The sequence below is a fragment of the Trachinotus anak genome, unplaced genomic scaffold, assembly GCF_046630095.1.
Source record: "Trachinotus anak isolate AG129_WGS33_773 ecotype Australia unplaced genomic scaffold, CSIRO_AGI_Tana_v1 ptg000011l, whole genome shotgun sequence".
In the NCBI taxonomy this organism is placed as follows: Eukaryota; Metazoa; Chordata; class Actinopteri; order Carangiformes; family Carangidae; genus Trachinotus; species Trachinotus anak.
The window spans coordinates 22,278,101-22,304,455 of record NW_027273862.1 but is presented as its reverse complement, the minus strand read 5'-3'; the positions used below and the strand labels follow the sequence as shown (position 1 = coordinate 22,304,455).

Below are 26,355 nucleotides of genomic sequence, written 5' to 3'. Positions count from 1 at the left end.
TATGCAATTGTGCTTATTACAGTTTTCATGAACGCATAACGCTCTGCTGATTCTAATCCTGAAATATGCAGGAATGCACAGAACTCCTACAAAACACACACTTTTGGTAATGAATATGCAGATTTCACATTCACATACCCCCTATATACCAATACCTCTCATTTAAATCCACTTACATAGTTTCTTCTCTCTCACCTTATTCAACACGTCGTACAATGCACACTCTCACACACCTTCATGTCACAGACAGTGCAGTGATTTAGACCATTGTCACATTTCTTGAAGGTTTTACGTTTTTTTTATGCAAACAGTTGGAATTGTGTAAGGACTCATCAAAATAAAATGGGACTTTGGATCACTGAATAAATGTGTGAAATTCAGTGGATATTACTTGAATCAAACATATACTGTAGACGTGCACAGAGGCTGAATCAGTGAGATCTCCATTCAGGGACACATCAGCAAATATTCTCTCTTTAGCGATGACCTCTCTCTCCTTTATAAAGGAGAGAGAGGTCATCAAAGATGATGATAGGCTAATATTTGCCAGACCCTGGATAAGGCCCTGGATATAGAGAAGAGGCAGAACAATTCATGTTTATATGATTTAAATGTGGTTGCACTGTTCATAGATACGTTTAAAACCTGAGCGAGCAGCAGGACAGAATAAAAAGAGGATGTCCTCTTCTGTTTTTTTTTCAATAGTGATGAATATGGAGAAAGTTTAATTTAACATTACAGAAACTGAAGACCATTTTTAAAATGTTCATTGTGTTCAGAAAATTGCGACAGCGTGGTATCACCGTGTAATGTGTCAGTTCTCTGGTTTGAGCACAGTGAGAGTCGCTAATCTGTTACTGGTACTGATTAGTCTTTGTTCTTATTTTCCTCAGATCCTGATATCGCTGATCAGGGTCAAGTTCTGGTGGTCGTCACTGCGTCCGTAGGAGGCTTCTCCCTGTTGGTCATACTTACCCTCTTCCTCCTCATTACTGGACGGTAAGACACCCCCCTGTGTGTCTGTGGTGCAGGCATTTCGTTAACACCACACCACACACTCTCACTCAGACACACACACACACACACACACCTCCGTGCTTCTTCTCATAATCTCCAGAGTGACGCTACAACCAGAAGTCTGTTAATGGACTCGCTTTCGCCACCAAGCAGACACTCTTATTTTCCAAATGGCTGAACCAATTTTCTGCCTAATTACTCAGCATGTAATGCATGTACTAGCGGTTTGCTCCATTCCATTAACTTTTCCAGGTTAGTTCAGACTGTTGTCTTCAGTCTGCCTTGGGTTCACAGGATTTTACCATTAGTGGCATCTATTAATAAACAATGAAAAATGGCCCAGAATCTGTACATACTCCGTCTGGATTTTTAATTGTGATACAAGATGAAGTGATGCTTTTTGATCACACAATTTGTAAACCTCATGGTGAAAAAAATAAAACAAGATTCAGTTAGCAGAACAAAGGTACAGACACTGGGCCTCACGAAAGAACATTTTTGCATTGTTATCCTAAATCTCTCTCATGCTCATGGGATTTCATCATTAGCATAATTAATAACACCCCTAAATTGCTACATAAGGCTACCTGTTCCACTCAATTAGTGAGACACATTAAAGGTACTATATGTAAGAATGTGAAGCAATTTACATGTGTTAATCACTTTTTTATTGCCATTGTGTGAACAGTTTGTAGCATAACTTAAAAAAAATAAGACCTCCCCTGAAGGATGTGATATCTATGTTTGCTCCTGAATCCTTGCCTCAGTGCCTCCCTTCTGCTCCCCTACAGTGCCAACAGTGTGCAACACTGACTAACATTAGCTTAGGAATGGAGTCCACAAATGGAGTCCACAAATTTTATGGAGAGTCAAATAGTATAGTCTAAAATATTGTTTACAGTCAACTTTAGTGTAACTTTAGTTACTTCATTTTGCATTTTTATCCTGCCAGTCAATCACTTTCAGTCTTGTATAGTTGAGACTGGACATCTACGCTGCCGGGACTAATCCTAGTGGGCCGCTGCATCCGTGAACATCTAAAAAATTCAAGTGTATATCGTCCTGTCAGTCTCTTGACCTGCCTTCTCTGTGTGCCTGGCATGAGGTGTGCATAAGAGCGTGCCACGTGCATGTTCCAGTAGATAAGTCTACAGCAGAGAGACATTCGGAAGGAAGAGTAAACTGGTCCTTTTTCTCCTGCTGGTAATCCTTAAATTGGCACCATCCAAGCCCCACACAGGGCTGAATTTCTTTCCCAGCCCGACCATCATGTCACTTTTTTGGCTGATGCCCAGGATGCTCACTCGTGCCCACCTATGGAACGCCAGCGCACACGCAAGCTGCAGTTTACTTCCCTTAATAACAAGGGTTTTCTAAACTCCAAACACATTCAGATTAAGACATTGTAATCTGTAGATTAAATAAATCATAGTAGAGAAAGGTTTCTGTACACTACTTGTACAACATAAGACAAAAAGTTGCTTATACGTCTTACTTAAGAACAAATCAGTTGGTATCAGTGACTTTTGCTTGTGGTCCAATAAGATATACATTTCCAAAGACATGCCCTGAGGATGCATGTTAAGTCCACATTTGAACATACATTAGATATCTCAACAAATCTATGAATGTATTTTGGGAATGGCTTGCATTGAATCAGTGGAAAATCTCAGATATCCACTGTTGCTACTTTTGGATTATGGCCCTTTTCGCTGTCCATAGGATTATTCAGTCTAAATTTTGCTAATCCCCATCCTCCATTATGGCCTAAAAATATATTTGTAATGTATAGCATTAGAGGGAATATTAATGTGTAGGTGAGGCTACATCACAGACATCAAAAAACCTGTCAGAAACCTCGTCCTATCCCTCCATTAAAAACTAAGTGCACTACATAGATTAGGATGACTTTCTTGTATTGTTCAGCCTTCTCATGTGCTCTGAATGGGCATATAAGATACCAGAGACGGAGAGACTGCAGTAAGTGAAACTAAACTTTAAACTTTACAACTCCTGCTTTATTTCCAATTTCTCTCTGACCCGGGTTTTGGTATAAATGACTTATAAAACTATCTTTTTATAAATAAATACTCCTAAAGTGAAAAGCTTCAAAGTATTAGCGCATTCTAATTCTCCGATGACATTTTCAAATGGCAACCACCCTCTGTATGGTTTTTACATGGAGGACACAGATTGCTCTTTTTGTTGAATACTGGTGTTTGATTGCTGCTTTTGTCCCAATTCTCCCTCTCTTTGGAGACCGAGAACTTGAAAGCCTTGAATTTGTGGGACTGTGAATATGATAAAAGTGGAAAATTGGGAGAAAATAAAAAGACCTACATAAACGCAAAACCAAAAAAAATGCTCTGGAAAGAATTAGTTATAGAAAAGAGGAAATGGCTGTTATTTTTTTTCTGCAGAGACGTCTTTGCAAACCAACAGATGATGATGATTCTTGATGATTTGGCAGTATGGGCAGAGGCGTAGCGGTACTGTGTGGCAATTAGCATTTTTTCAGAATAAATGCAAATTTTTCCTCCTTTTGTCATAACGGCAGTAAATCTGTTAGATGTCACGTTTGTTTTAATATTGTTAATATTTGTGAATGAATGAATGAATGAAACATTTATTGCTCCTCTGGGAACTTGTTTTGCACAGAAAGCATAAAATAGAATTAAAAAAACGGCAGCAATAGAAGGAGGCGTGTCAGCCACACAGCAGTGCCAAATAACTTACACATACAAAAAAGCTGAGATGTACAGGGGTGTTTTACGTGTTAATGAAGTTGATTCTTACTCTTTTGTAATCTGGTCCACCTGCACAGGTGTCAAGGGTACATTAAAGCCAGGATGAAGTCAGAGGAGAAGAGGAGGACTCGCTTCCACAGCGGACATGGTAGTGTACATCATTTTTATCGTGTCTCTGTGTGTTTTTTTAAAATGGCCTTCCAGACTGGTTGGGTACATGCTGCGACAGATTTCATGCTCCAACTTCCATAGCTTTAGTTTTGACACAACTTATACAAAGAGTGGTCACAGTTCGCCACTGAGTTGCATTTTTTTAAGTTTAAGAATTGATGTTTCCTGCTTCTCTGTCATGAAATTTTAATTTAGTTAAATTTAGATTCGAAGCATCCTCTCGCTGTGCTCTGATATTTTCAAAATGACAAAAATTGGCCCTTTATCAGTGCTAAATGTTTTCACCCGACCACCACAGGATCTCATACACCCAATACTGGCTTTTGACAAAGCTCTGGTGACTGCTGTTCACAGTTGACCTAAGTGTGATGCTGCAATAACAGATCAAAACAGGGTCATTGATTGCCCCACAGGAGAGGTGTATCATTCATGGGGAACAAAATGGTATTGTGCCATTTACTAAGACGGTTCAGAGAGAACTCCTGTAGGATTCGATCTGAGGCCTGCAGGGGCACCAGTGTCCAGTGTGTCTCCCATTCTACCATCTCCAGGCTTGATTTGTGTGAATAAAATAATGTAACATGCTGATATACCAATACATTCATATGCAACCGCACCCACACACACACACACACACACACACACACACACACACACACACACATCATTACTGTGCATTGCATTGTTTGTGTGCAACTGTTTGTTGGTGTCTTCATGCTGTCTTCTATGTATTTAGAGTTTTGCTGCAGTTATCTGCTCAGACTTTTATTTTTTTTGTTATTTTGATTTTGCTTAGTTTTACTTATACTACCTGACCAAGAAGAGCTGCATCAGTCTTGCCGATACAAATATGCATTTATGAGCCTTTTGATCAAATATTTGGAACATTATTTGAATAGTTGTAATCCTTGCCTTCCACTGTCTTTTTTTGTTGTTTGTTCTTTGTTGTTGTGTGCTGGGGAGCCATCACCCCGGGGGGGGGGGAGTCAGCAGGCTCAACAAGCTGGTAGAAAAGTCTTGTTCTATTACAGAGCTGAGCTTAGACGCCCTGGAGACAGAGGTAGGAGCGTAGACTCCAAAATGGAATCTATCTCAGACGAAGCCTTCAACCCTGTACAATATGAGCTGACACAGCCATAAAATACCTTTAGTCCCCAGCTCATCTGTTCGAGGTGTACCGGGGGCTGCTTCGAGTTATCATTTGTGCCAGTCATAATGCACAGCACTCACTGCAGCAACATCCTCAGCCTCAGCTAGAGAGGAGGATGCTGAAGTCTGGCTGCCTGCGGTGTCTTTATACACAGCACTCTGGGGCATTTCCTCAGCTTTTTCTTCCTCTTCTGAAACCTTACAGTATAACGGAAGCAAATACACCACCAATTATGGACTAATACTGTAATATTGCATACTGTATTAGAATCAAGAATCAACTTCTCTAGCACAGTCTCAACAAAAATTACATGCTTCAGAATGAGAGAATTTCCAGCAGGACTATAGAGTCGTGAAAATTACTTCTTTGTGCAGACAAATGTTTGGTGTCATAAACACTGTGGTTGACAAAACACAGAAAACTATTCTAAAGATATAAAACAGTCTAACACATGATGTGGAGGAAAACAGAAGATTTTCTACATAAGTCAAAGGTCATGTGTAGGAAAAGCATATATGTTATCTGTACATGTTTTGAAATGCTTTTTAACACGTCAGTGCACATCAGTATTTCCATCTGTAAATTATAAATCTGATCTAACTCTTCTGTCAGTAGCTAACAGTGTGTGTGACTGTAAGACTAATAATACTGTACAAAGAGTCAACAATGCCCTCCCTGCATACGTGCTGTACATTTGTAGGTATTATTAAGGAAGGCATCTGTAAATCTACCAATAAACTATGTAAAGTTGTTCTGTTAGTTATGTGTTTAAGCTGGGTGCCAGTGTCAAGAATATGCTGTGTCTTGGATATACACCGATGTTGTGATTCCATGCTGTCATTAAATCTCATGAATTTACTGCAGTGCTGCAGTTTGTTCCACTCCAAAATAATATGCAAAATATCATACTGTCTGTCGTGCTTCTTTTCTTCCAGTCCCATTTTCTGGGATAAAGACCTACGTGGATCCAGATACATATGAAGACCCCACTCAGGCAGTGGAGGAATTTGCCAAAGAGATAGACCCTTCATACATATGCATTGAAAGGGTAATTGGTGCAGGTAAAATCAATACTTATCGATAAGATCTAATAATGAGTGATTTGTAACTAGATATAGAGATAAGATTTAGCTTATGCCATTGTTATAATGTCCTAAATTGATATTACACTGGCATTTGTAAAAATGTCCCAGTGGCTAGCACATGAGAAATGATCACATTTTATCTTGAGTAACAGTTTTATTTTATAAGAAATGTTAAATCCCATGAAGTTACTTCTAGATTATTATAGCCTCTTAGCAAGCTATGAATAATAATGTTTGATGGTTCATTAAACTGAACAGATTGTTCTGCCATTTAGCCCATGAGTAATAATGAAGTCTGGTTATTGTAACATGAGCTCCATCTGGTGGAGGCAGTGTGCACTCCATCATGACAAGTGCAGAACATTGAAGTGTCATCCACATCAAGTTTTATTTTGCCTCTGCACCAGAGACATTATAACATAATCATAACATAACAGACAGCCGTGGCATTATGGTTTTGGATTGTCCGTCCAACCATCCCCCTACTCATGAATGTGATATCTCCGGAACGCCGCCTAAAGGGAATTTCATTACATCTGAAATAAACGTCCACTTGCACTCAAGGATGAATTGATTAGAATTTGGTGGTCAAAGGTCAAAGGTCAGTGTGACCTCACACAACACATTTTTCACCATAATCCAAGAATTCATTTGCTAATTTTAACAAAATACACTCTTATATGAGTCTGGACAGACATGGATATACACTGCAACTTGACTGGTTGGTGGAGGGATACAACCACAAGGCAGTAATTTGTGATTTGATCTTTAAGTTTTGAACTGTCTGACTTACAATATTTATTTCTTGGAAGTTTTTTTTTTTTTTTTAAATTAAAAGCAATATCTACTTTATTAAGAAGAAGAAACATCATAATACATTTTAAAGGCAGCAATGACTTCTGCAGAATAATATACAGAATTTAATGAGACTGAAACTGTGCAAATTAGTTATTCATATTTTCATTTTGTTGAACAATTTGTAACACTACTTTAAAAATAATTAATTCATGCATGCGTGTACTGTGTTCTTGCAGGTGAATTTGGAGAAGTCTGTAGTGGTCGTTTGCGTAAACCTGGGAGGATGGGCATCGCCGTGGCAATAAAGACACTCAAAGGTGGTTATATGGAACAACAGAGGCGCGACTTCTTGCGTGAGGCCTCAATCATGGGACAGTTCAACAACCCCAACATCATCAGGCTGGAGGGAGTAGTCACTAAGAGTAAGCTCCATGTATCTCTTTGTATGTGTGTGTGTGCATTTGCATCTTCTCTTTATCATCCATCTTACCTCTAAATTCTTTACTTCATTCTTTTTTTCTCTGATTGTCGCATAAATCATGCTCTTTTTTACGTTTCCTCAGGTAGACCAGTCATGATAGTGGTGGAGTACATGGAAAACGGAGCGCTTGACTCATTTCTCCGGGTGAGATTAATACATGCTCACAGATGCACACTTTTTTTTTTCTGAGGAGATATTGTTTTCTTGACACTATATTTGTTCTCTCTCTCTCTCTCTCTCTCTCTCTCTCTCTCTCTCTGTCTCTCACACACAACTACTCCAGACACGTGATGGTCAGTTCACAGTGCTCCAGCTGGTTGGCATGCTGCGTGGCATTGCAGTAGGCATGACCTACCTTTCAGATATGGGTTACGTTCACAGGGACCTAGCTGCTCGCAACATCTTGGTGGACGAAAACCTGGTGTGTAAGGTGTCTGATTTTGGCATGTCCAGAGTCCTTGAAGATGACACTGAAGCAGCCTACACTGCTACAGTGAGTGTGGATCAAACACTAGGTGCAGGATGTTACAATCTGAGAGTTAGGGAGGTCAATTCTGAATATCTCCTAAACAAGCTTATATTGTGTTGCTGTTCTGTGTCAGGGAGGAAAGATACCAATACGCTGGACAGCACCAGAGGCTATCGCTTATGGGAAGTTTTCCTCAGCTAGTGATGTCTGGAGCTATGGCATTGTCATGTGGGAAGTGATGTCATATGGCGAGAGACCCTACTGGGAGATGTCCAATCAAGACGTAAGCTGCTGATGATATTAAAACGCCAAAACCATTGAAGTGTGGTGAATCCAACGTGCTAAGTGTATTTTAGTTGATCTTTCATGAGGAGAAAAACTGGAGCAGTAGTTGTTCTGTTTTAAATACAACATTATGTTTACTGATGTTCGTCTCAGGTGATTTTATCCATTGAAGAGGGCTACCGCCTACCAGCGCCAATGGGCTGCCCTGTGACGCTGCACCAGTTGATGCTGCACTGCTGGCAGAAGGAGTCTAGCCAGCGCCCATGCTTCAACGACGTGCTCTCCTTCCTTGACAAACTCATAATCAATCCCAGCAGTCTGCTGACTTTGGTCAATGATGTTCAGTGGTAAACTTAATACAATCTACTGCTATTTAAAGTATCATATATGGCTTTATTCTTTTTTTTACTTCTCGGGCTGCTGTTGCTTTCAATTTCAGTAGGAAACAGAATGCACAGACGACCACAGTGAATATTTAATTCCTGTCAGTTATCACAGTATGCCAACACAGTGGTAAATAGAGTCTGTTTCGGGAAGACGAAGTTGGTGCTTTCAGGTGCATGTTGGAAAGCTCCAACATTAAAGGTTTGAGTGTCGTCAGCCTAATAGTGTTGCATAATGTTTTTGTCTATCAATATTAAATATCAAACAAATACGGAGGTCTTGAAAAGGATGAAGTGAATTTTGGAACTCTTTGGTGTTTTTAGTGAATCTACAGTGCTACAGTAGAAAGTTTTCCATGAGTACGTTCTTCACATTATCCAACAACATTACACTGACATATTCACTTTGATTCACTGCTCATCTTAAGCCTGTTTCCTCAAGTGTCTCCAAGTTGATTTTCACAAATTGCATGAACTGAAAGTAATATAGCAGCAGTAATGTAGAGTATACAGGGTTTACAGCACATTGGCTTAAATATGCAGAACCTGGGAAAATACTTAAACAATATCATACATCCTTTAGAATATGTATGAATATGCTATGCTTAACATTATGTTGTCATCCTAGTTACCCTGACTCCCCAGAGGACATGCCAGACTACCCTCTTTTCATCTCTATCGGCGACTGGCTTGACTCCATCAAAATGAGCCAGTATAAGAACAACTTCCTTGCAGCAGGATACACAACATTGGATTCCATTTCAACCATGAGTATAGAGTAAGTGAAACCAAATTGTACAGAGTTCAACTAAAGTATCAAAGAGTACACTAAAGGAAACAAAGTAGCATCAAAGGAACAGAGGAATGGTGATGTTGTGATAAAAATAATTTCACTATTAAGCTGAAGAATGTTTCAGTGCAGTTTAAATGTTATATATAACTTTATATATATATATATATATAACTTTATATATATATATATAAATAAATATATATATATATGTATGTATATATATATATATATATATATATATATATATATATATATATATATATATACACAACACATCAAAAAATATATAGATTTTATTTGTTTTATTTAATTTTTTTGATGATGATGATGATGCTAAAATATTATATATTTGTCCTGGCTGAAACCTGTATAGTCATGTAGCTGCAGTCATAAGTTTTCTAAGAACTTCCTGTTCACTATCTGATATTAACTATATTACCACCACTATTATTATTAGAGCATTTTGTTCTGCTCTGCTAAATATCATGATGATGATGATCAACTTTTGCGATGTGGACACTTCATTGCATGTTTGTCATGTAGGTTGGCTGCTCTCATCAAACTATTAATTTCCAGCTGCATAAATTTTGTTCTCCCCTTCAGCGACATCAGGCGTATTGGTGTCTGTTTGATTGGTCACCAGAGGAGAATTATAAGCAGCATACAGTCCCTGCGCCTGCAGCTTCACCACATCCAACAGAGTGGCTTCCAAGTGTGAGACCGCTGCACAAAGACAGACTGTGTGTGCTGCACACTGAGCTGGAAACAAACCAGAGTTCCTCTGCATCGTCATTCGACTAATTGCACAAACACCAGACTGTTAGGTGTAGCAGGTACCACATGCTGCTCATGAGAGAGCGATCCGCGAGTAGACCACATGTGGTCTAGGAAAGACACACTCATCATCTTATGGATCATTATCAATACAGCCTCCACAACAATCAACCTCTGTCAGCGTTGGCCAAATGCGGTCTCTTTATTATCTCAGCAATTACTAGCATTCACTTGAATCAAGGACTTCTTTTCTCTAGTGTCTATTCAAGTGTTCACCAATACCTCTTCTCTTTCCAAGTGACAATCCAATGGTTTCTATTGACTTTGAATGGTCTCAAGTCTGTTACCTCATGACCAGAGAAGATGTGGATAGAATATGTGGTATGGTAACGTATGGTACAGTGTGTGATTTTAATAGCAACCTTTCCAGCTGGTTTGTGAATCAACTCACCAGAAATAAAGATAGACAGAATGGTAAATACAATCATGTTTTTTGAGCTGAAGACCGCTGAATGTCAAAAGATTTTATAGAAATGTATGTTCTATCCTCATGATAATGCAGTATGTCTTGTACAAAAAGTCTTGTGAAAGTTGTATGTTTTATTCAGTATGTTTGTTCCTTAATAAACAACCCTATTTTAATACTTCGTTTTCTCTCAGACTTGAACCACCCTAGGCACCAGCACTTATCTCTCATGCACATTAGCGAAGGTATCCATGGATGCATGCTCTCTCTCTCAAATACACACACGCACAATACCAGTGTCCTCTTTATTGTCACTCAAGAGACTGACACGTTTTCTGGACATGAAGACTTGTCAGGTGAGTTTGTCAAACAGGTGTTTGTGGACGGTTATAGATGAAAGGCTTCATGAACCAAAGACAATAGCAATTTTTTTTTTTTGTTCAAAGTCTACACATTTTTTATATTTATTGTGGTATCCTGCTTCTTACAAAGCTTATTTTTTTGTTGTTTTATCCGTAGTGGTTTGCATAAATTAACTTACAAATGCAGTTCCAGAGATGAAAAAATGGACTGATACTTTTTTTTAATAAAAGTGGGATGAATTCACAACAGAATAAAATGGCATAATACTTGGCCTTAGCAATTTTAAGCCCAAGAATTCTTTGCAGTAACCTGGTTTCATTTGCATAGCAATTTCGGTCTATTGTTCTTTTTTAACCCATTTCATATACTCTTTATTCTGCTTGACCACTGTCTTGTGGAAGGTGTATACTGGTATATTGAAACATTACATTCAGGGGGTAGTTCTGTGGGGAATAGTGGAGCTAGTGGCCCCTTCATGAGAGAGGACCTCAAAACGCCTTTAATAAAAGTGTGTTTTTTTTCTGTAGTTTTAAAGATCAACATTAGTAGCAATAAAGGCTATTACTGTTAGGTGAATAAAGAGTTTGACCGTTTATCGCATCTAAAACCATATTGGGGCCTCTCAGAGGTCTCCCTCATAACAGAAAGATGTTCATAGTTAAATCTACTCCTGCAGGATGGTGGAAAAAGGCAGTTTATCTGTAAAGGTAGTTCTGCACTAATGCTTAAGTCTTGAGGTGAAGCAGGCATATTATTACAAAACATATCATCAGACTACAAAGCACTAAAGAAAACTATGAATGAATGACAGTTATATAGTAATCTTTTCTCAACAGGGGCCCCAGTAAAATGGCTTTCCATAATGCATCAGGGTGTAGTAATTCAAAAAAAAAAAAACTTTAAAATAATGATCTGCAATGTTCCATAATAATCCCATAGTAAATTAAAATCCCAAGTGAAAGTAATGTGTTCATGCACTTCATTACTGATCACCCTAACAACCAGTCCAGGTGCATATGATAAGTACCTGATTTTGTCCAGGATCGATAATGACTCAGTAATGTACCATCTCGTGCAGCAGGAGGACGCTTTCATCAGACAGGCCTGCAGGTGGCAGGCTTGAGTCAGCTCAGTGGTCTCCCAGCAACACAGTGTAAATAACTGGGTTTGTTTTCTGTAGACCGGAGCGCAGGAGAGTGGAGGAGAAATGAATGAATCACTGACTTGATCCTGGTTATTTCTTGAACGTTAAGTGCACCCTGGACGCAAGACTCCAAGGCCAAATCACAGGTAAAACCCAGCTCTGCAAAACAGTCTGGGAAAGGATAATACAAGCTAACGTTAGCAGTCGTCACCAGCTAGCGTGCTAGCGTAAACTGTAAATTGACCACTAAAGTTAGGTTTCAAACATGTGTCCTTCATCGTGTATCATGTCTGTGAGTGTCTTGTAAAACCGGCAATGTAGAAATGCCTTTTCCTTCGTTATATATTGCCTATGTAATCTCGGCAAGCTGAAGTAATTAGTGGCTAAACGTTAGCTAAGGCTAACTAGCAACATTGGAGAGATTAAGCAAATAGCTGTTAGCGAATGTTAATTACGTTACAACCTGGTAAGCATGTTAGCTTAAACTAACGAATAGCGATTAAAAGTCGTCGGAGATGTTACTGGTTGATAGCTGCAATGAATCATTGTTCTGTAGCTAATAAACACACAGGTCTCCTCTTTACGTTAATTTAATGTATTTTCAGGAGGGGCGGCAAGTTAATGCAAACTCCTTGAGTCTGTGCTGAAACTGTTGCCTCTTGTCAAGTCAGGGGGAAAGTTCAACAGTTACATGCAATGAGAACGGAAATATAATCGTTTCCCAACCAACAGAAATGTTTATTAATTGATAATTTTACCCGACGGTCCTTTCATTGCCACATTGTAACTGTCGTGGAAGTCGTTAATTTGTCGTCCTCTAGCTACATTAGCAGCTAGTTAGATGTATATATCCATTTATACATACAGTATGTGGTTGTGCACAGTATCCGCATGCACCTTTTTATATACAGTCTATGGCATGTAGACATGTGTATGTGTATGTATGTACAGAATATACAGCCTGCTACAAGTGTTCAGTGCAGACACATCTTTTACCTTTAAGAGTAGATTTCAATATACTTTGACTGGTACTGTGGGTGTTGTGAACTTCCTGGTATTGCCCTGAAATAGCCCGTTTAATCTATGTGATGTGATGTTCCAGTTTTTATGGTCTTTTTCCTTGAAGATCAGACAGCTGATGGTTGCTGGCTAGCCAATGGGGCTGTTTGACAAGTTGGCAGGATGGCTGGGGTTGAAGAAGGAGGTGAATGTGCTGTGTCTCGGCCTGGACAACAGTGGAAAAACCACCATCATCAACCAACTCAAGCCCTCCAATGTAAGTCTTAGTAAGAAGGTTTATAAATTCATGCAGCTGTATATGTGACATTTGTGCATCTTCAACATTAATTAGTTAATACATGTATTTGACTTTGTGCACATCCCTACTCCATGTCACTGTCCTTGCTGTCTTGAAATTATGCGATGCACATGTTTCCGTATTTATAGTTTGGTTAACTAGAGACGAATTTCAGATATGTTGTTAACGTGTGCTCCCACTTTAAGCTACTGTAGCTAACACACTGCAATTTGTCTTTCAGGCCCAAGCACAAGACATTGTCCCAACCATTGGCTTCAGCATAGAGAAGTTCAAGACATCCAGGTACCTGTTCATCATAAGACAAGAACTTGTCGGACATTAAGTGAAATTCAGAGCCCAAATAATGTTATGTCACCTTTTCCGGTTGTCTGTCACAAATTCTGGCATTGTCTGATATATTTGTGTTTTTCAACTGTATAGAATTTGCACAAGAACTTCTCTTCTCTTCTCTTAGTCTTTCCTTCACAGTGTTTGACATGTCTGGTCAAGGCAGATACAGAAACCTCTGGGAGCATTACTACAAGTGAGAGGACTGATGGCACAAAAACAATAATCTCCTTTGCCATTTCTGCAGTTGATATACATATTTATATTTCTAATCTCGTTGTTCTCCTCAGGGAAGGTCAGGCTATCATATTTGTCATTGATAGTGCAGACAAACTGAGGATGGTTGTGGCCAAAGAAGAACTGGACACATTACTAAATCATCCCGGTAAATTCAATCATATTTAACACGGTTCTTGATCTTGTGCTTGCATGGGTTTGAATCCCTGCTCTGTTTATCTCCTGCTCGGCTATGTTAAGTCTAGACAGCACAGTACATAAAGCTGTGTTTTACACTTTGTGATGATTAGTATACATGTTGTTTTGCCAAATAAAACTAATTTTATAAAGGCATTTGTAACCACTAAAGTTTTTTTCCCCCCCAGGTTGTTTTTGTTTCAAAAAATGTATTCTTGTAATTCAAAGTGAATGACATGCATAATTTATGACACCAAAACTTTGCTGTCTATCTCTTAACAGATATCAAACACAGGAGGATCCCCATCCTGTTCTTTGCTAACAAGATGGATGTCAGGGATGCTCTGTCTTCAGTCAAGGTCTCACAGCTGCTCTGTTTGGAGAACATCAAAGACAAACCTTGGCACATCTGGTATGACCATACATACACCCTTATTTGCTTCCTTGTTATGCCTGCATTCCAGTGCCATTGAGAAAACATGTATCATTGTTGAATTGTAGTCTACTGTGAAATCATACACTCTGCTGTGTCAGCACACACAGAATCTGCTGATTTAGTGTGACAATAGGATTTATCCCTCTATCCCTGCTCTTTTAGTGTCAAACACAGCTGATTATCCTAAACAGCCAGAATGTGACTGTGACTATGCTGACGTCAGAGAGTAGTCATTGGTCAGTTTTGGAGAACTATTGTTTCTATTAAGGTTATACCATCTATATGGAGTCTTGATACCTTGCAGCTAATTTCCCTGTTTCCAATAAAAAAATAAAGAACAATGTCCCTGTCCAATTGTGATGTAGACATGCTGCTGCAGTATTTACTTGAGTTTAGGGACCCAACTGGCACCAGCAAAATATTTATTTGCATTTGCTGTGGCTGGTGGTTTTGAAGAGGATGTAACACAGAGCAAATATGTGAGTTTGTGTAACACAGAGGTGATTACAATTAGAGTTTTGACTGTTTCTTTTATAATAAACATAGCAGGATATAACAGTTCTTAATGTATACTGTTGATATGTTTCAGTGCCACAGATGCTCTGAAAGGAGAAGGTTTACAAGAGGGAGTCGACTGGTTACAAGGTATGATGAGAGTTCATGTGAATGAAAGGGAGAGTGGGAGTGTTGGTGGGGGAGCCCACAGTGCAGTTTAATAGAACTAAACTCTTCAGTGTGTAGCCCCCACATATTATCTTTTACTTACTGTTGGTGTGTATATAGAATTCTGCACCCAATATTCACTTTGAAACTCAGATTTGTGTCCTGTTAAATTAACTTTGCATCAACTTTGTGAACACGGTGCACTAATCTCTTGGCCTGGTTGAATTAATATTTTTGGCCGGATGGGGAGGTTCTTCCTAAGCGTGAAATTCTATTAGGTTTTCATGCATCTATATTTGCATTACTAGGTGTTAAAAAATGACTTACTTGTATTATCATTTCAAGCAAGTGGAAGCTATACAGCACATTACTGTATAGGCTGCTCTGTTACATCAACAACATTTTCTTTTCTTATTGTGTTGAACGCTCTCATTGAAATCCTTCCATAGATCAAATTATGCAGTGAGTATTTGGTGTTTTGTAAGTGTTGTGTTATTTATTGTGTTGCTGTAGAAGCTTATATGAACTCCCCTAGTCTTATCTTTATATTATTACCATTATATTTAGTATGTCATTGTGATTCGCTGAGTGACTACTGTGTTATTCTGAACCTAAAGTCTGAATAAAGCTCCTGGAACTCTTCCCAAATCCAACATTTGAACATGAATTCAGTGTGGCCCAATGAGGCTGGTGCTGATGTCTGGTACCATATTCTTAAGGGAGCACTCCAGATGAAGTCTGTCCCTTGAGTGTGAAAAGCTCAAGTTTCAAGACTTGGCTCTGAAAGGTTTCATAGCTCACTGTTACAGAGGACATCGGTTGCAGTCAGTTTGGATTTGCAGCATTTATTTTTGTTAGGATAACTGATTCACTGCATTCCTCACATTTCTTTTCAGATCAAATCAAAACAATGAGAACATGAGGGCCTGAGGAGGGACATGCCTGAAGTAACAGCATCCGTGGAAGTCTTTTTTATGAAAGTATGTTGACTGTGTTTTCAAACGTACAATGGGATAGTACTGTTTTTAATAGGGTATTTAGATTGTTCTTGGATGTGTGTTATTCAATTTAAAAATGAGCACATAACCTGATTCTCTGGTACTAGTTAGAACTGTAAAAATGCCTCCAACAGTTCTAAGTCAGTGAGAAACATCAACTTCAATACATTTATTTTGGGCAAAATCTTATTTTCCACACAGTCTTTCGGAGTGATAAATACAGGTGTCCAAAGAAACAATGACATTTAAAAACTTAATTGGAGAAAAGTCTACCTCCACTTACATTATCCATGCCGTTTTTAAAAATCTTTGTGTACCAAGGATCATGATAAACTATAGCTGCTCTGAAACAAGTCATTGTGGACGGTGCTGTCTTTCTTTTAAGGAGCATGAATACCTGGGATGTCTTGTAGAAAATTATATGTGTAGTGACAGCTGGTTGATTCAGACTGGCACTATATTAATGATATAAACTAAAGGTCTTATCACTGGCTCACAATTGCCTATATTAGCTATGGTGTAGCTTTGTGAGCTATGACGATATTCATTTCCACTGTCACCTTTACAGCAGGGGGATAAATGCTCTGATCTACTATATGACTGCTTTATGGATGTTGCTCGGGATCTCTTGAGAGGGTTTGTCTGTCTCAAACCTCCCTGCTTTAGACATCATTTAAAAAAAAACTTTTAACAGTTATAGAAAGTACATGTGATCTGTATGCAATGGGCTTAACATTCAAAACAACCTAAAATATGCCAAATGCTCAATTTTTTTTTCTTTTTTTCCTCATGTCTCTCAGGGCCTCTGTAGATACGTTAAACAGTTAAGTCATGTATCATTGACTTCTACGGCAGAGGCAAATTTTCTGGTATTCATTTGAATACTACCAAAAATTGTCATCCATTCCAGATCACATTGCCTTTCTGTAATTTGCAGATAGGGCCATCTCACCATCGCATTAAAAACAACACTTACTTTATCTTTACTGCAGCTAATAACTTCATGCAGCTCTGCTCATGATTGGTTAACATTGCTTAGTAGCTGTGAAAATATATTTTGCATATTGAAGATTATAATTGTAAGCAATTAAGTGTTTTCTAGGATCCAGCAGATAGATTCTGTTGTACATATTGTTACTTTTGAATATGAATATCAGAGTGATTATAGATAGTCGTTACCTTAGTTGTAACAATGATCAAATGATTGTCATAAATGAATGTCAAGTTAGTCAGCCTGTAAAGTTTGTTTAAAAGTCAAGACTTCTCTTAACAAAGTTCATTTTCAGCTAGTGTTTTTATCTTTGCCTTATTTCATTGATCAAAGAAAAAAAAAACACTTTATTGAAACAAAATGCTTATGACAATTTACACAGGGTAAATTCAGTTATTCAGAGGCAGGCAACTGATAAAAACGTGCTCATTCTCCATAGAGTTTCTAATGCAGGCCTTAGGTCCTCCTCTTCAGACTCTGACTGAAAGCTTGTATTTAAAACTCTACAGATCATATTATGGGGTTGCTTCTTTTTTTGTCTGATGGTGTTTGCCAATCTCCATCACTTTTTTGTGTTTCACCGTTTTTGAGAAGTTGTAAGGCAAAGGGAAATAACTGACAAAAATTTGTGATAACATCTTAAAAATAATATTGGTTCATTTGATATACTCTGTGGTATCTTGACATGTCTTATCTGAATACTGCTAATATCACAAATGTAGAAATGACAACTTGCAAGACATCAATTAATAATCTTATCCTGGTGTTTTCTGGGAAAAGATTGTTTTCATGTTTTCAAATATTAACTGTAGTATATTGCCAGGGTGTATGGAGTGGATAGGACAAAACAATTCATATTAATTCTTTATCTTTAAGTTGGGAATGACTGAATAGTTCATGGTTTGTCAGGCCATTTCAACAGATTTACCAGCCAGAGAAAACAAAACCTTTACATCATCAAATAATTAATCATTTAGCTCAAATACAAGTGAAAAGTTCAGCTTTTGTTCTTCTCAGGCGGGTTAAAGTTTTTTGGGGTTTTTTTATCTTTAAAGTTATAGGTCATGTAATGTTTCCACTGCAAGGAAACATTTCTATTGAAAAATGGTATTTAATACTTTTAGCCCACTCATATAGGAAACTGTCTTTTTATACCACCACTGGGGGACACCCAAGTCCAAAATATTCAAATCTGACTCACTGTGGCTTTAGGGACACCACACTGATTTTGTAATATTGTCTGTTAGCTTCATAGAAGTTATACAGTAGATTCTTCCTTTGAACTGTATCACCAGATGAGCTCTATGTATTGTGTTTATTACACTGTATGTGTTCACTTTCAATAAATAAATGCAGTGGAAAACATATTTTTTCATGTTTTGAGAAGTTGCTACACAACGATGGTTTCTTCATATGTCTCGTGTCATCTGTGGAAATATCTTCTCTCTCTCTCTCTCTCTCTCTCTCTCACTCACACACACACACACACACACACACGCACACACACAAACATCTTGAGCTCTGCCAGCAACAGCTGCTCATTAAACCTCAAGTCCTTGGGGCCTGAACAATTTATTTGGTTAAACATAAACATTAATTTACACAAGTTATGAGAATTTGTGTTGTTATATGCAGCACATAGTTTGTACATTTTGTAAACTGTGTGTTGTTTGTATCTATAATGACATGGTGAAGGAATGTGCATGTGGCTTTGTAGAGGCTCTTAAGTGTTTGGCTTGAAAAAGTGTGTGAAGGTCATGTTCCAGCCATCTGTCAAACATGCAGTTAGAAACATCTCCAGATGTCCTGTGGATGTTTTAGCTTTTGGCATCAGTATCACACAGCATCACTTGTCAGATGTCAAACAAGTCAGTGCTATTCTAATAACACAGCTTTTTCTTTTATATTTTGTCTTTATTTTAATTTTATTTTAATTTCAATAGGCATGGGGAGACCCTACAAAAGAGTAATATACATATACAGTTGAGCCCTTAGAGCAGAAGAGAAAATGTTTTTGCAAAGGGTTATATTAAAAGCCTTTATTTAGTCGAGCATATTGGTTTATACTGACCAGTAAAAACAAAACACATTACATCTGGGAAATCAGATATCACAACCACACCAGTAAAAATAAAAAAGAAACAACGGCCAGAAATAAAAGTTTACATTAATTCAAGTTGAAATTAATGGTGCATGGTGCTGAAACAGTTCTGTTAGCCTACCAGAAGGGGGCGCAGTTTAAAATACACTTGTGTCCCTTTCTCCTGATGTGTGACCACCTCGGTCCCCACCAAGTAACTTTTTCATAGTGTTTGTGCGCCGTGTGTCCCCTTTTTTTTTTTTTTTTTTTTAAAGCCTGACTGTATCATTAAATCTCTGCCCTGCTCTTCAGGATCCATCCTAATTGGGTGCCTGTCAGTTTTGACAAGAGGAGCCCAGATTAAACGACTTCAGGCTGCACAGGCCATTAAGTAGACGCCGTTCATTGACATATATCCTGAAGGAAAAGTGGCAGATACAGCGCACTTAAGTGATGCCTAATTGCTGAGAGGTGAGGAGCGTCTTTAGGCCACAGGATAGGAGGAAGAGTGAACCGTTTCTGCTCAAAAAGGTACTGAATATTAAGCCCAGGAGAGGTCAAGCTGCTGTAAAATGTACTTACAGGGAAAACAAATCAAGAGTACTACATGTAAGTAGTTTATTTTTAATTTACGCGTCGCTTCACGGTTTTCAAGGCGTGCATCGGGAAGGTTTCTCATCTTCCTCCGTCGTGCAAGAGCAGTTGGTGTGGAGCAAAGTTAATTGCGGTTGTGAGGTAAAATGGCAGCTGGAGAGAGAGTGACAGCGGATAAAAGGCCGCATGAAGTATGGCTGCGCATTTACGCGGCTGTTACGCACTGACTTTGAAGGAGCAGGAGCCAGGTGAGGTGGGCCTATTAAAAACTCTTCCACAAAACATTCAGATTGATTGTTTAATCTGTAAAACTGCAACGTCGCTATCAAAATTCATGCCATGCCATTCCATTATTCAAAAAAAAAAAAAAAGTACGATGCCCATCCATCCCAGTTATTGAGTAAAGGGGTCTCTCCCAACCTCCTCCAGTCAGATCAGGGCGCACACTCTGACGTCTTTCCATGCGAGGTGCTCATTACTGGGGACGTTTGGTGTCTCTGACGTGTGTGTGTCGGTCCTCTGACGGCACCTGCCCCCTTATAAGCCTCAGTGAGTCACCCGGGAGACCTCCACCAACGTTTCACTTGACGGTTCCTCTCGGTGCAAAGGGGGACGAGGCTCTTCATAAACCGTCTGACTTGTTATGCTCACTGCTCTCCGCCTCAGGTGCCCCAGCACATAACTCTAGAAATACTCCAGGTAAGTTTTGCATGTGTCTTTCAAGTTGTTGTAAACGGTTTATCAAACGGCATTTCAGTGAATGATGTCTTAGTACATTTTGCAAAGTGGAGATGTGCAGGCGGCAGGTCACATCATTCATGATATATTAGGCTACAATATAGGGAGGTCCTATTTGTATCGTGAATGCTGTGCGTAATTTGACTTTTACGCGCATGTGTCCGGATAGAGGGACAAGAGGAGAGACCGAAGAGACAGGACAGACTAAAACCCACAGTCACGAAGTAGAAGACCACTTGTAATTATTCTAAACCAACTGAGTGAATGAGTTTATTTTTACTTATTTATGCGGTTATTTTACAATAACAATGCGATGTGTGGCACATTTCTTGCCCAAAATGAAGAAGAAAAAATAACTACAAAATCGAGTTGGAAAAAAAAAACCAAAAACAAAAACAAAAAAAAGCTTTCATCTCTCTTAGATTTATTTAATATTTCCAAGAGCACATGAGATTTTCTAGCAAAAGAAAATAATTTGTGTTGCGCTATTCTGATTCTTTTCAGCCTGTGCGTTTATTTCACAGCAACCGAACAAATGGTCACAAATGTCGGCACCAATCACAGCTTGTCCAAATGCCATACAAAAGATAAATGTTCTTAAAAAAAAATTGTTCTGTTTTTTCATACATTCACTCTCTGATCCTTTTCTTCCCTGCGGCCAAGCAGGTCTCCATGCCGTCCCGTTCCTAGCGGAAGACCTGTGCGACGATGACCATCCATGTAGAGGGGCTTGTGGCTATCGCGGTCTTCTATCTACTGATCCTGTTCGTGGGCATCTGGGCGGCATGGAAGAACAAGCACTCCGGGGAGGCGGAGGGCACCGACCGCAGCGAAACCATCATGGTCGGCGGGAGAGACATTGGATTATTTGTCGGTGGATTTACCATGACAGGTGAGTCCAAAAGTTTTGGTAGCTAGATGACCGCCTTTAAAATGGCTTTAAAATTCTCTCGACGAGATGAGTCTTTTCTCTTTTTAACGTGAAAAATCGGCCGCTGGAAAAAGATAATTCCGTTTTCTTCCAGTCTTGTTTCAGCTTGTTTCTTTCTTTCTTTCTTCTTTTCTTTCTTTCTTTTTTTAAAAGCAATTTGTAAGACCGTGTTCTTGTTTCAAAATTGTCTTGCACTGGCAGCAGTTAAGTTGAATTATCTCACAGGTTTTCCTCATCGAAGAAACTAAATTATAAGGACAAGTGTTATAATTGATTCAAATGTCAAGTACATGTAATTTTTCTAACTTGATTTACTCTTAAGTGCTGACTCTTTTTTTTTTTTTTTGTGATTTTCAGCAACCTGGGTTGGAGGAGGGTACATCAATGGCACAGCTGAGTATGTGTATCTACCAGATTCGGGCTTGGCTTGGGCACAAGCTCCCTTTGGATATGCGCTCAGTCTGGTTGTGGGTGAGTGGTGCTGCGTGTTTCTTGTGTTTAACAGTTTCAAAATGCAGATGTATATTTTCTCTGATTTTCTGGGATAGCCAAGGAACCCAAGCACACCTCCACAAATAAATACTGAGTTATTGCTGCATATCTGTTTCAAATGATGTGTATGATGTGTACTCCTCTGTTCACCTTTAGGTCCCTGTGATCCTTGTTTGTTCAAGTATACTTGCGTTTTAGTCAATTTCACCCAATCTTTTTTTTTAAAGAATCTGTTCAAAATAAAACTATAAATATATTTTTAAATAGATTTAGACCCCAGGAGCGTTGAACGGTTGGTGACTCATGTCCCTCTCTCTGTGACGTCTCAGTCAATGTCCTGTGCTCTCTCTCTTTGTCCCAGGTGGTCTTTTTTTCGCCAAGCCCATGCGCTCACGAGGTTACGTCACCATGCTGGACCCTTTCCAGCAGCTGTATGGGAAACGCATGGGTGGCCTTCTCTTCATACCTGCGCTCATGGGTGAGATCTTCTGGTCTGCCGCCATCTTATCCGCCCTTGGTAAGCTCATGTTTTTATTTACAACAAAACTAGAGGTTGCTGAGGAAATCCAACTGCGCTTGAGTGTTTGTCTCTCTTGTTGTGTCGTTCGTGATGTCCATACATCCGTTTGCTCACGACCTTAGGTGCCACTCTGAGCGTCATCGTGGACATCAACATTAAGATGTCAGTGGTTATCTCAGCGCTCATTGCAATCTTTTACACCCTGGTTGGAGGACTTTACTCTGTGGCCTACACTGACGTCGTGCAGCTCTTCTGTATCTTTGTTGGCTTGGTAGGTTCATATTGAGATGAAGTGAAAAGCAGATTAAAAATAAAAAAAGAAGTTGAATCTTATTTTATCTTAGTAGCATGCGTGGCAGGATTTACAGTTACCATTAAAGCCTGTAAGTTGGTGTTGGTGTTTGTGACTGATGGCTGTACTTGTTTGTGGCCATCTACAGTGGATCAGTGTCCCCTTTGCTTTGACCAACCCTGCGGTGTCAGACATCACTGTTACAGCAGTGAAGCAGGTGTACCAGTCGCCCTGGAGAGGCAGCATCCGCAGGAGGGACACCTGGGTCTGGATCGACAACTTCTGCCTCCTGGTACAGCAGCCACAAGTTACTCATCTCTCGCTTTATCGGTTTAGTCCACGAACACCAATACTTTCCCTAATTGGAATAAGGACTAAAACTGATTATATTGGTGAACTGAATACCACCATGCAGAGACTGCTGTTGATTAGTCCTTCATAAGTGAAGTCATTTAAGAAGTTAAAACACTGAATGTTGCTGGCTGCAGCCTTTCAAATGAGGTAGCTCGCAATGTCCGTTTGCATTTAATTTTTGACATTTTGTGTCCAAATACTACAAATTAAAAGCTCTCATAAATAATCTACAAATTAATCAGTCCTGATAAGAAGTGTTTGTTGCAGCCATAAGATACCATAGATACTGACAACTGCTGTTGAGGTGTACAAACAAATAGATTGTAGCATAGACATTAAATCATTTAGCTGAATCTAGTGGGCCATATACTGTAAATAAAATTGACCTGACACGTCTGTGTTGGGCTTCAGTTGTGCGAAGGCTATTCACTGGTCTGTATCTGTGCTACAGATGCTTGGAGGAATACCTTGGCAGGTGTATTTTCAGAGAGTCCTGTCTGCCTCCTCAGCCACCTACGCCCAGGTCCTCTCCTTCCTGGCTGCTTTCGGGTGCCTCGTCATGGCTGTGCCCTCCGTTCTCATCGGAGCCATCGGGGCCTCCACAGGTTAGAGAGCTCATTCGTTACCTTTCGTATGCATAATATGTGTGTGTGGGTGGATGGGTGAAGGGAGGGGGGGGGGGGGGGGGGGGGGGGGGGGGTTTAGAGGGAGGTGTTGGCTGTGTGTGTGTGTGTGTGTATTTCTCTGTGTGTGTGTTGGGGGGGCTCTGGATGGGTGCATGTTGCCCTTAGATCTGAGATCGCCTGGTAAATAGCAGCTGGTTCACCTCATCCATAATGAAGCAGCAATCCGTTTAATAACCACACTGGTTGTGTAAATATTACATTAGAGGGAGGCAAGGGACCAAATTAGGGGTTTCATCTCCAGATTTCTAGGCTTCAAATTATTCTGTGACCAAGTGAATACTCAACTCTTCATTTCAGATATCATTTCAGCTTTAACATTTCTGAAGTTAATTTTTTCACAGTGTATCTTTGTTAACAGTGATATATTATTGTAAGGATTGACTTTCAACCTCTTTTATTACCATTACCAGTGAAATTTAATTTTTTCTAGCATCACACTTTTGGTACTGGTATAATGAGCCAAATTTGAGAAAACACAGACAGTAAAAGGAAAAATATAATGTTCCATCTATATACACATATTTAATTTTCTAATGACTATGCATGTCTGTTGTCTGAATTTCATATTGTACATTAGGTCAGCCTTGGCTTGAATTCCCTTTATATTTCACCAATGGTGTAATTGTGAATTACCTTAATTTCAGAGAAATGTAGAAAAGTAAAGTTTCTCTGGAGGTCACGTGGTTATCAATTAATTTGTTTATGTTTCAGTACATGTATACTGTGCAAACTGGATCTGTCTTTTTAAAAGTTTGTTAAATCTCCCCCTTGCACAGACTGGAACCAGACAAGTTATGGTGCCATACCTCCTAGAGAAAAGGATGAAGCAGACATGATTCTGCCCATTGTGCTCCAACACCTTTGCCCGCCATTCGTCTCTTTTTTCGGCCTGGGTGCAGTGTCTGCAGCTGTCATGTCCTCTGCAGACTCTTCCATCCTTTCAGCGAGCTCCATGTTTGCGAGGAACATCTACCAGCTTGCCTTTAGACAATCAGTGAGTACAGTGAGAATTCATTCATTTTCTTTCTAGTTTTTTTTTTTTTTTTGCTGGTTTTTGGCTGTTCTGCATATGTTAAAATCATTTTTCCATGTCTCTCTCTCTCCTCAGGCGTCTGACCGTGAGATCGTGTGGGTGATGCGTATTACTATCTTTGTATTCGGTGGCCTTGCCACAGTGATGGCGCTGGTAACCGGGACAGTATATGGCCTCTGGTACCTGAGCTCAGACCTAGTTTACGTCATCATCTTCCCCCAGCTGCTCAGTGTGCTCTTTGTCAAAGGCACCAACACGTACGGCTCGGTGGCTGCCTACCTGTTCGGCATGGTGCTGCGTATAGGTGGAGGTGAACCCTACCTGCAGCTCCCTCCTTTCATTTATTACCCTGGCTGGACCTTTGAGAAGCGGATACACCACATGACTGGAGAAATCGAGGAAATTGTCGTTCAGAAGTTCCCCTTCAAGACCGTCTCTATGCTTGCCTCTTTCCTGGGTAATGTTGTTTTCTCCTACCTGGCCAAGTACCTGTTTGAGAGCGGCAAGATTTCACACAAATACGACTTTCTCCACGCAGTGGTGTCCCAGGACAGTGGGGAGATTATGGATAGGACGACGCTTGTGACTCGTGGCAACAACATCGGGCTGTCAGAGATGGCGTCCGTCAAACCGCGCCTGAGTGTGACCTTGGCAGCCGCCTTCACACGTCGTGACACACTGCCGACAGAAACAGTGGAGGAGGAGGAGGAGTCTAGCCCTGACTCCTCCCACCATGATGAAGAATGACAAACTCAGGATGTGATTTAAAAAAAAAAAAAAAAAAAAAAAACTGAACACGTGACTAAACTGCCAGAAGACTGTCAGACTCTGTCAGACACTCAAAAAACAAGTAACAACTAAGATACAACAAGCAAACATCCTCCCTTGGGACTACAAAGCACCACATCCTACTTGTGGTGATGGGATGACAGCCACATGTCTGGACGTAGATATGTAGTGTAGCAGCTTGCTGATTGTGCAGACATAAAGCTGTCTTTCTGTGAAGTCCATCAAACACACACACACATACACTCATGTAGTACTTAAAGATAGTTGGGTGTCCTTTCTTGAACTGGTTTGGAGATGAATTGATTTTATTTTCTATCACTAATGAAAAGCAGACCATTAACAAACTGCAGATGCGTGGCGATAAGAGATGCTGCATACAGCTTCCACAGAGGAGAAGTGGTGAAAGGAAAAATAGATGATATAAGATATGACTGACAGCACAACCATAGTTTGGAAGGGGGGTGTACTGTATGTAAAAAAGCAGTTAAAAGCAATAACACACACACATACACACACCTGTACAGCAATTGTTATAAAATTCTGACTGAGTGGAAGTAAAATACACCAACAAAA

The 26,355-nt window shown here is 39.6% G+C and overlaps 3 protein-coding genes across 4 annotated transcripts in view; all 3 read left to right on the top strand.

The window, feature by feature from the left end:
- The window catches only part of LOC139627956 (ephrin type-A receptor 6-like), a 52,483-nt gene extending 41,688 nt beyond the window's left edge, over positions 1–10,795 (top strand). The window contains exons 11-20 of the mRNA XM_071489181.1: positions 894–999; positions 3,842–3,912; positions 6,021–6,146; positions 7,205–7,390; positions 7,532–7,593; positions 7,733–7,942; positions 8,052–8,201; positions 8,357–8,550; positions 9,215–9,364; positions 9,983–10,795. Of these exons, the coding sequence (XP_071345282.1) occupies positions 894–999; positions 3,842–3,912; positions 6,021–6,146; positions 7,205–7,390; positions 7,532–7,593; positions 7,733–7,942; positions 8,052–8,201; positions 8,357–8,550; positions 9,215–9,364; positions 9,983–10,097 (1,370 nt within the window). The 3' untranslated portion in view covers positions 10,098–10,795. The remainder of the gene's footprint in view (positions 1–893; positions 1,000–3,841; positions 3,913–6,020; positions 6,147–7,204; positions 7,391–7,531; positions 7,594–7,732; positions 7,943–8,051; positions 8,202–8,356; positions 8,551–9,214; positions 9,365–9,982) is intronic.
- Positions 10,796–12,091: 1,296 nt separating this feature from the next.
- Positions 12,092–18,640, top strand: arl6 (ARF like GTPase 6). Its single transcript, XM_071489182.1, has 8 exons — positions 12,092–12,272; positions 13,253–13,402; positions 13,665–13,726; positions 13,899–13,967; positions 14,062–14,156; positions 14,468–14,597; positions 15,211–15,266; positions 16,181–18,640. The coding sequence occupies exons 2-8, from the start codon at positions 13,283–13,285 to the stop codon at positions 16,204–16,206; spliced, it is 558 nt and encodes a 185-aa protein (XP_071345283.1). The 5' UTR covers positions 12,092–12,272; positions 13,253–13,282; the 3' UTR covers positions 16,207–18,640.
- A 1,873-nt stretch (positions 18,641–20,513) lies between these two features.
- Positions 20,514–26,355, top strand: LOC139628394 (high-affinity choline transporter 1-like). Of its 2 annotated transcripts, XM_071490030.1 has the most exons (9): positions 20,514–20,646; positions 21,352–21,577; positions 21,974–22,087; positions 22,470–22,625; positions 22,751–22,899; positions 23,069–23,212; positions 23,726–23,879; positions 24,737–24,954; positions 25,069–26,355. In XM_071490030.1, exons 2-9 carry the CDS (start codon positions 21,394–21,396, stop codon positions 25,738–25,740), a joined length of 1,791 nt encoding a protein of 596 aa, XP_071346131.1. In that variant the 5' UTR covers positions 20,514–20,646; positions 21,352–21,393; the 3' UTR covers positions 25,741–26,355. The 2 variants fall into 2 exon arrangements, with proteins under 2 accessions (XP_071346131.1, XP_071346132.1); XM_071490031.1 differs by lacking the exon at positions 20,514–20,646 and having other exon boundaries at positions 20,885–21,577; positions 25,069–25,887.

Coding starts and splice junctions, on each gene's coding strand:
- LOC139628394 (XM_071490030.1), top strand. CDS start 21,394: ATGACCATCCATGTAGAGGGGCTTGTGGCTATCGCGGTCTTCTATCTA. Junction 21,578..21,973: donor CGGTGGATTTACCATGACAG/GTGAGTCCAAAA, acceptor TGTGATTTTCAG/CAACCTGGGTTGGAGGAGGG. Junction 22,088..22,469: donor TGCGCTCAGTCTGGTTGTGG/GTGAGTGGTGCT, acceptor TCTTTGTCCCAG/GTGGTCTTTTTTTCGCCAAG.
- arl6 (XM_071489182.1), top strand. CDS start 13,283: ATGGGGCTGTTTGACAAGTTGGCAGGATGGCTGGGGTTGAAGAAGGAG. Junction 13,403..13,664: donor ACCAACTCAAGCCCTCCAAT/GTAAGTCTTAGT, acceptor TTTGTCTTTCAG/GCCCAAGCACAAGACATTGT. Junction 15,267..16,180: donor GGGAGTCGACTGGTTACAAG/GTATGATGAGAG, acceptor ATTTCTTTTCAG/ATCAAATCAAAACAATGAGA.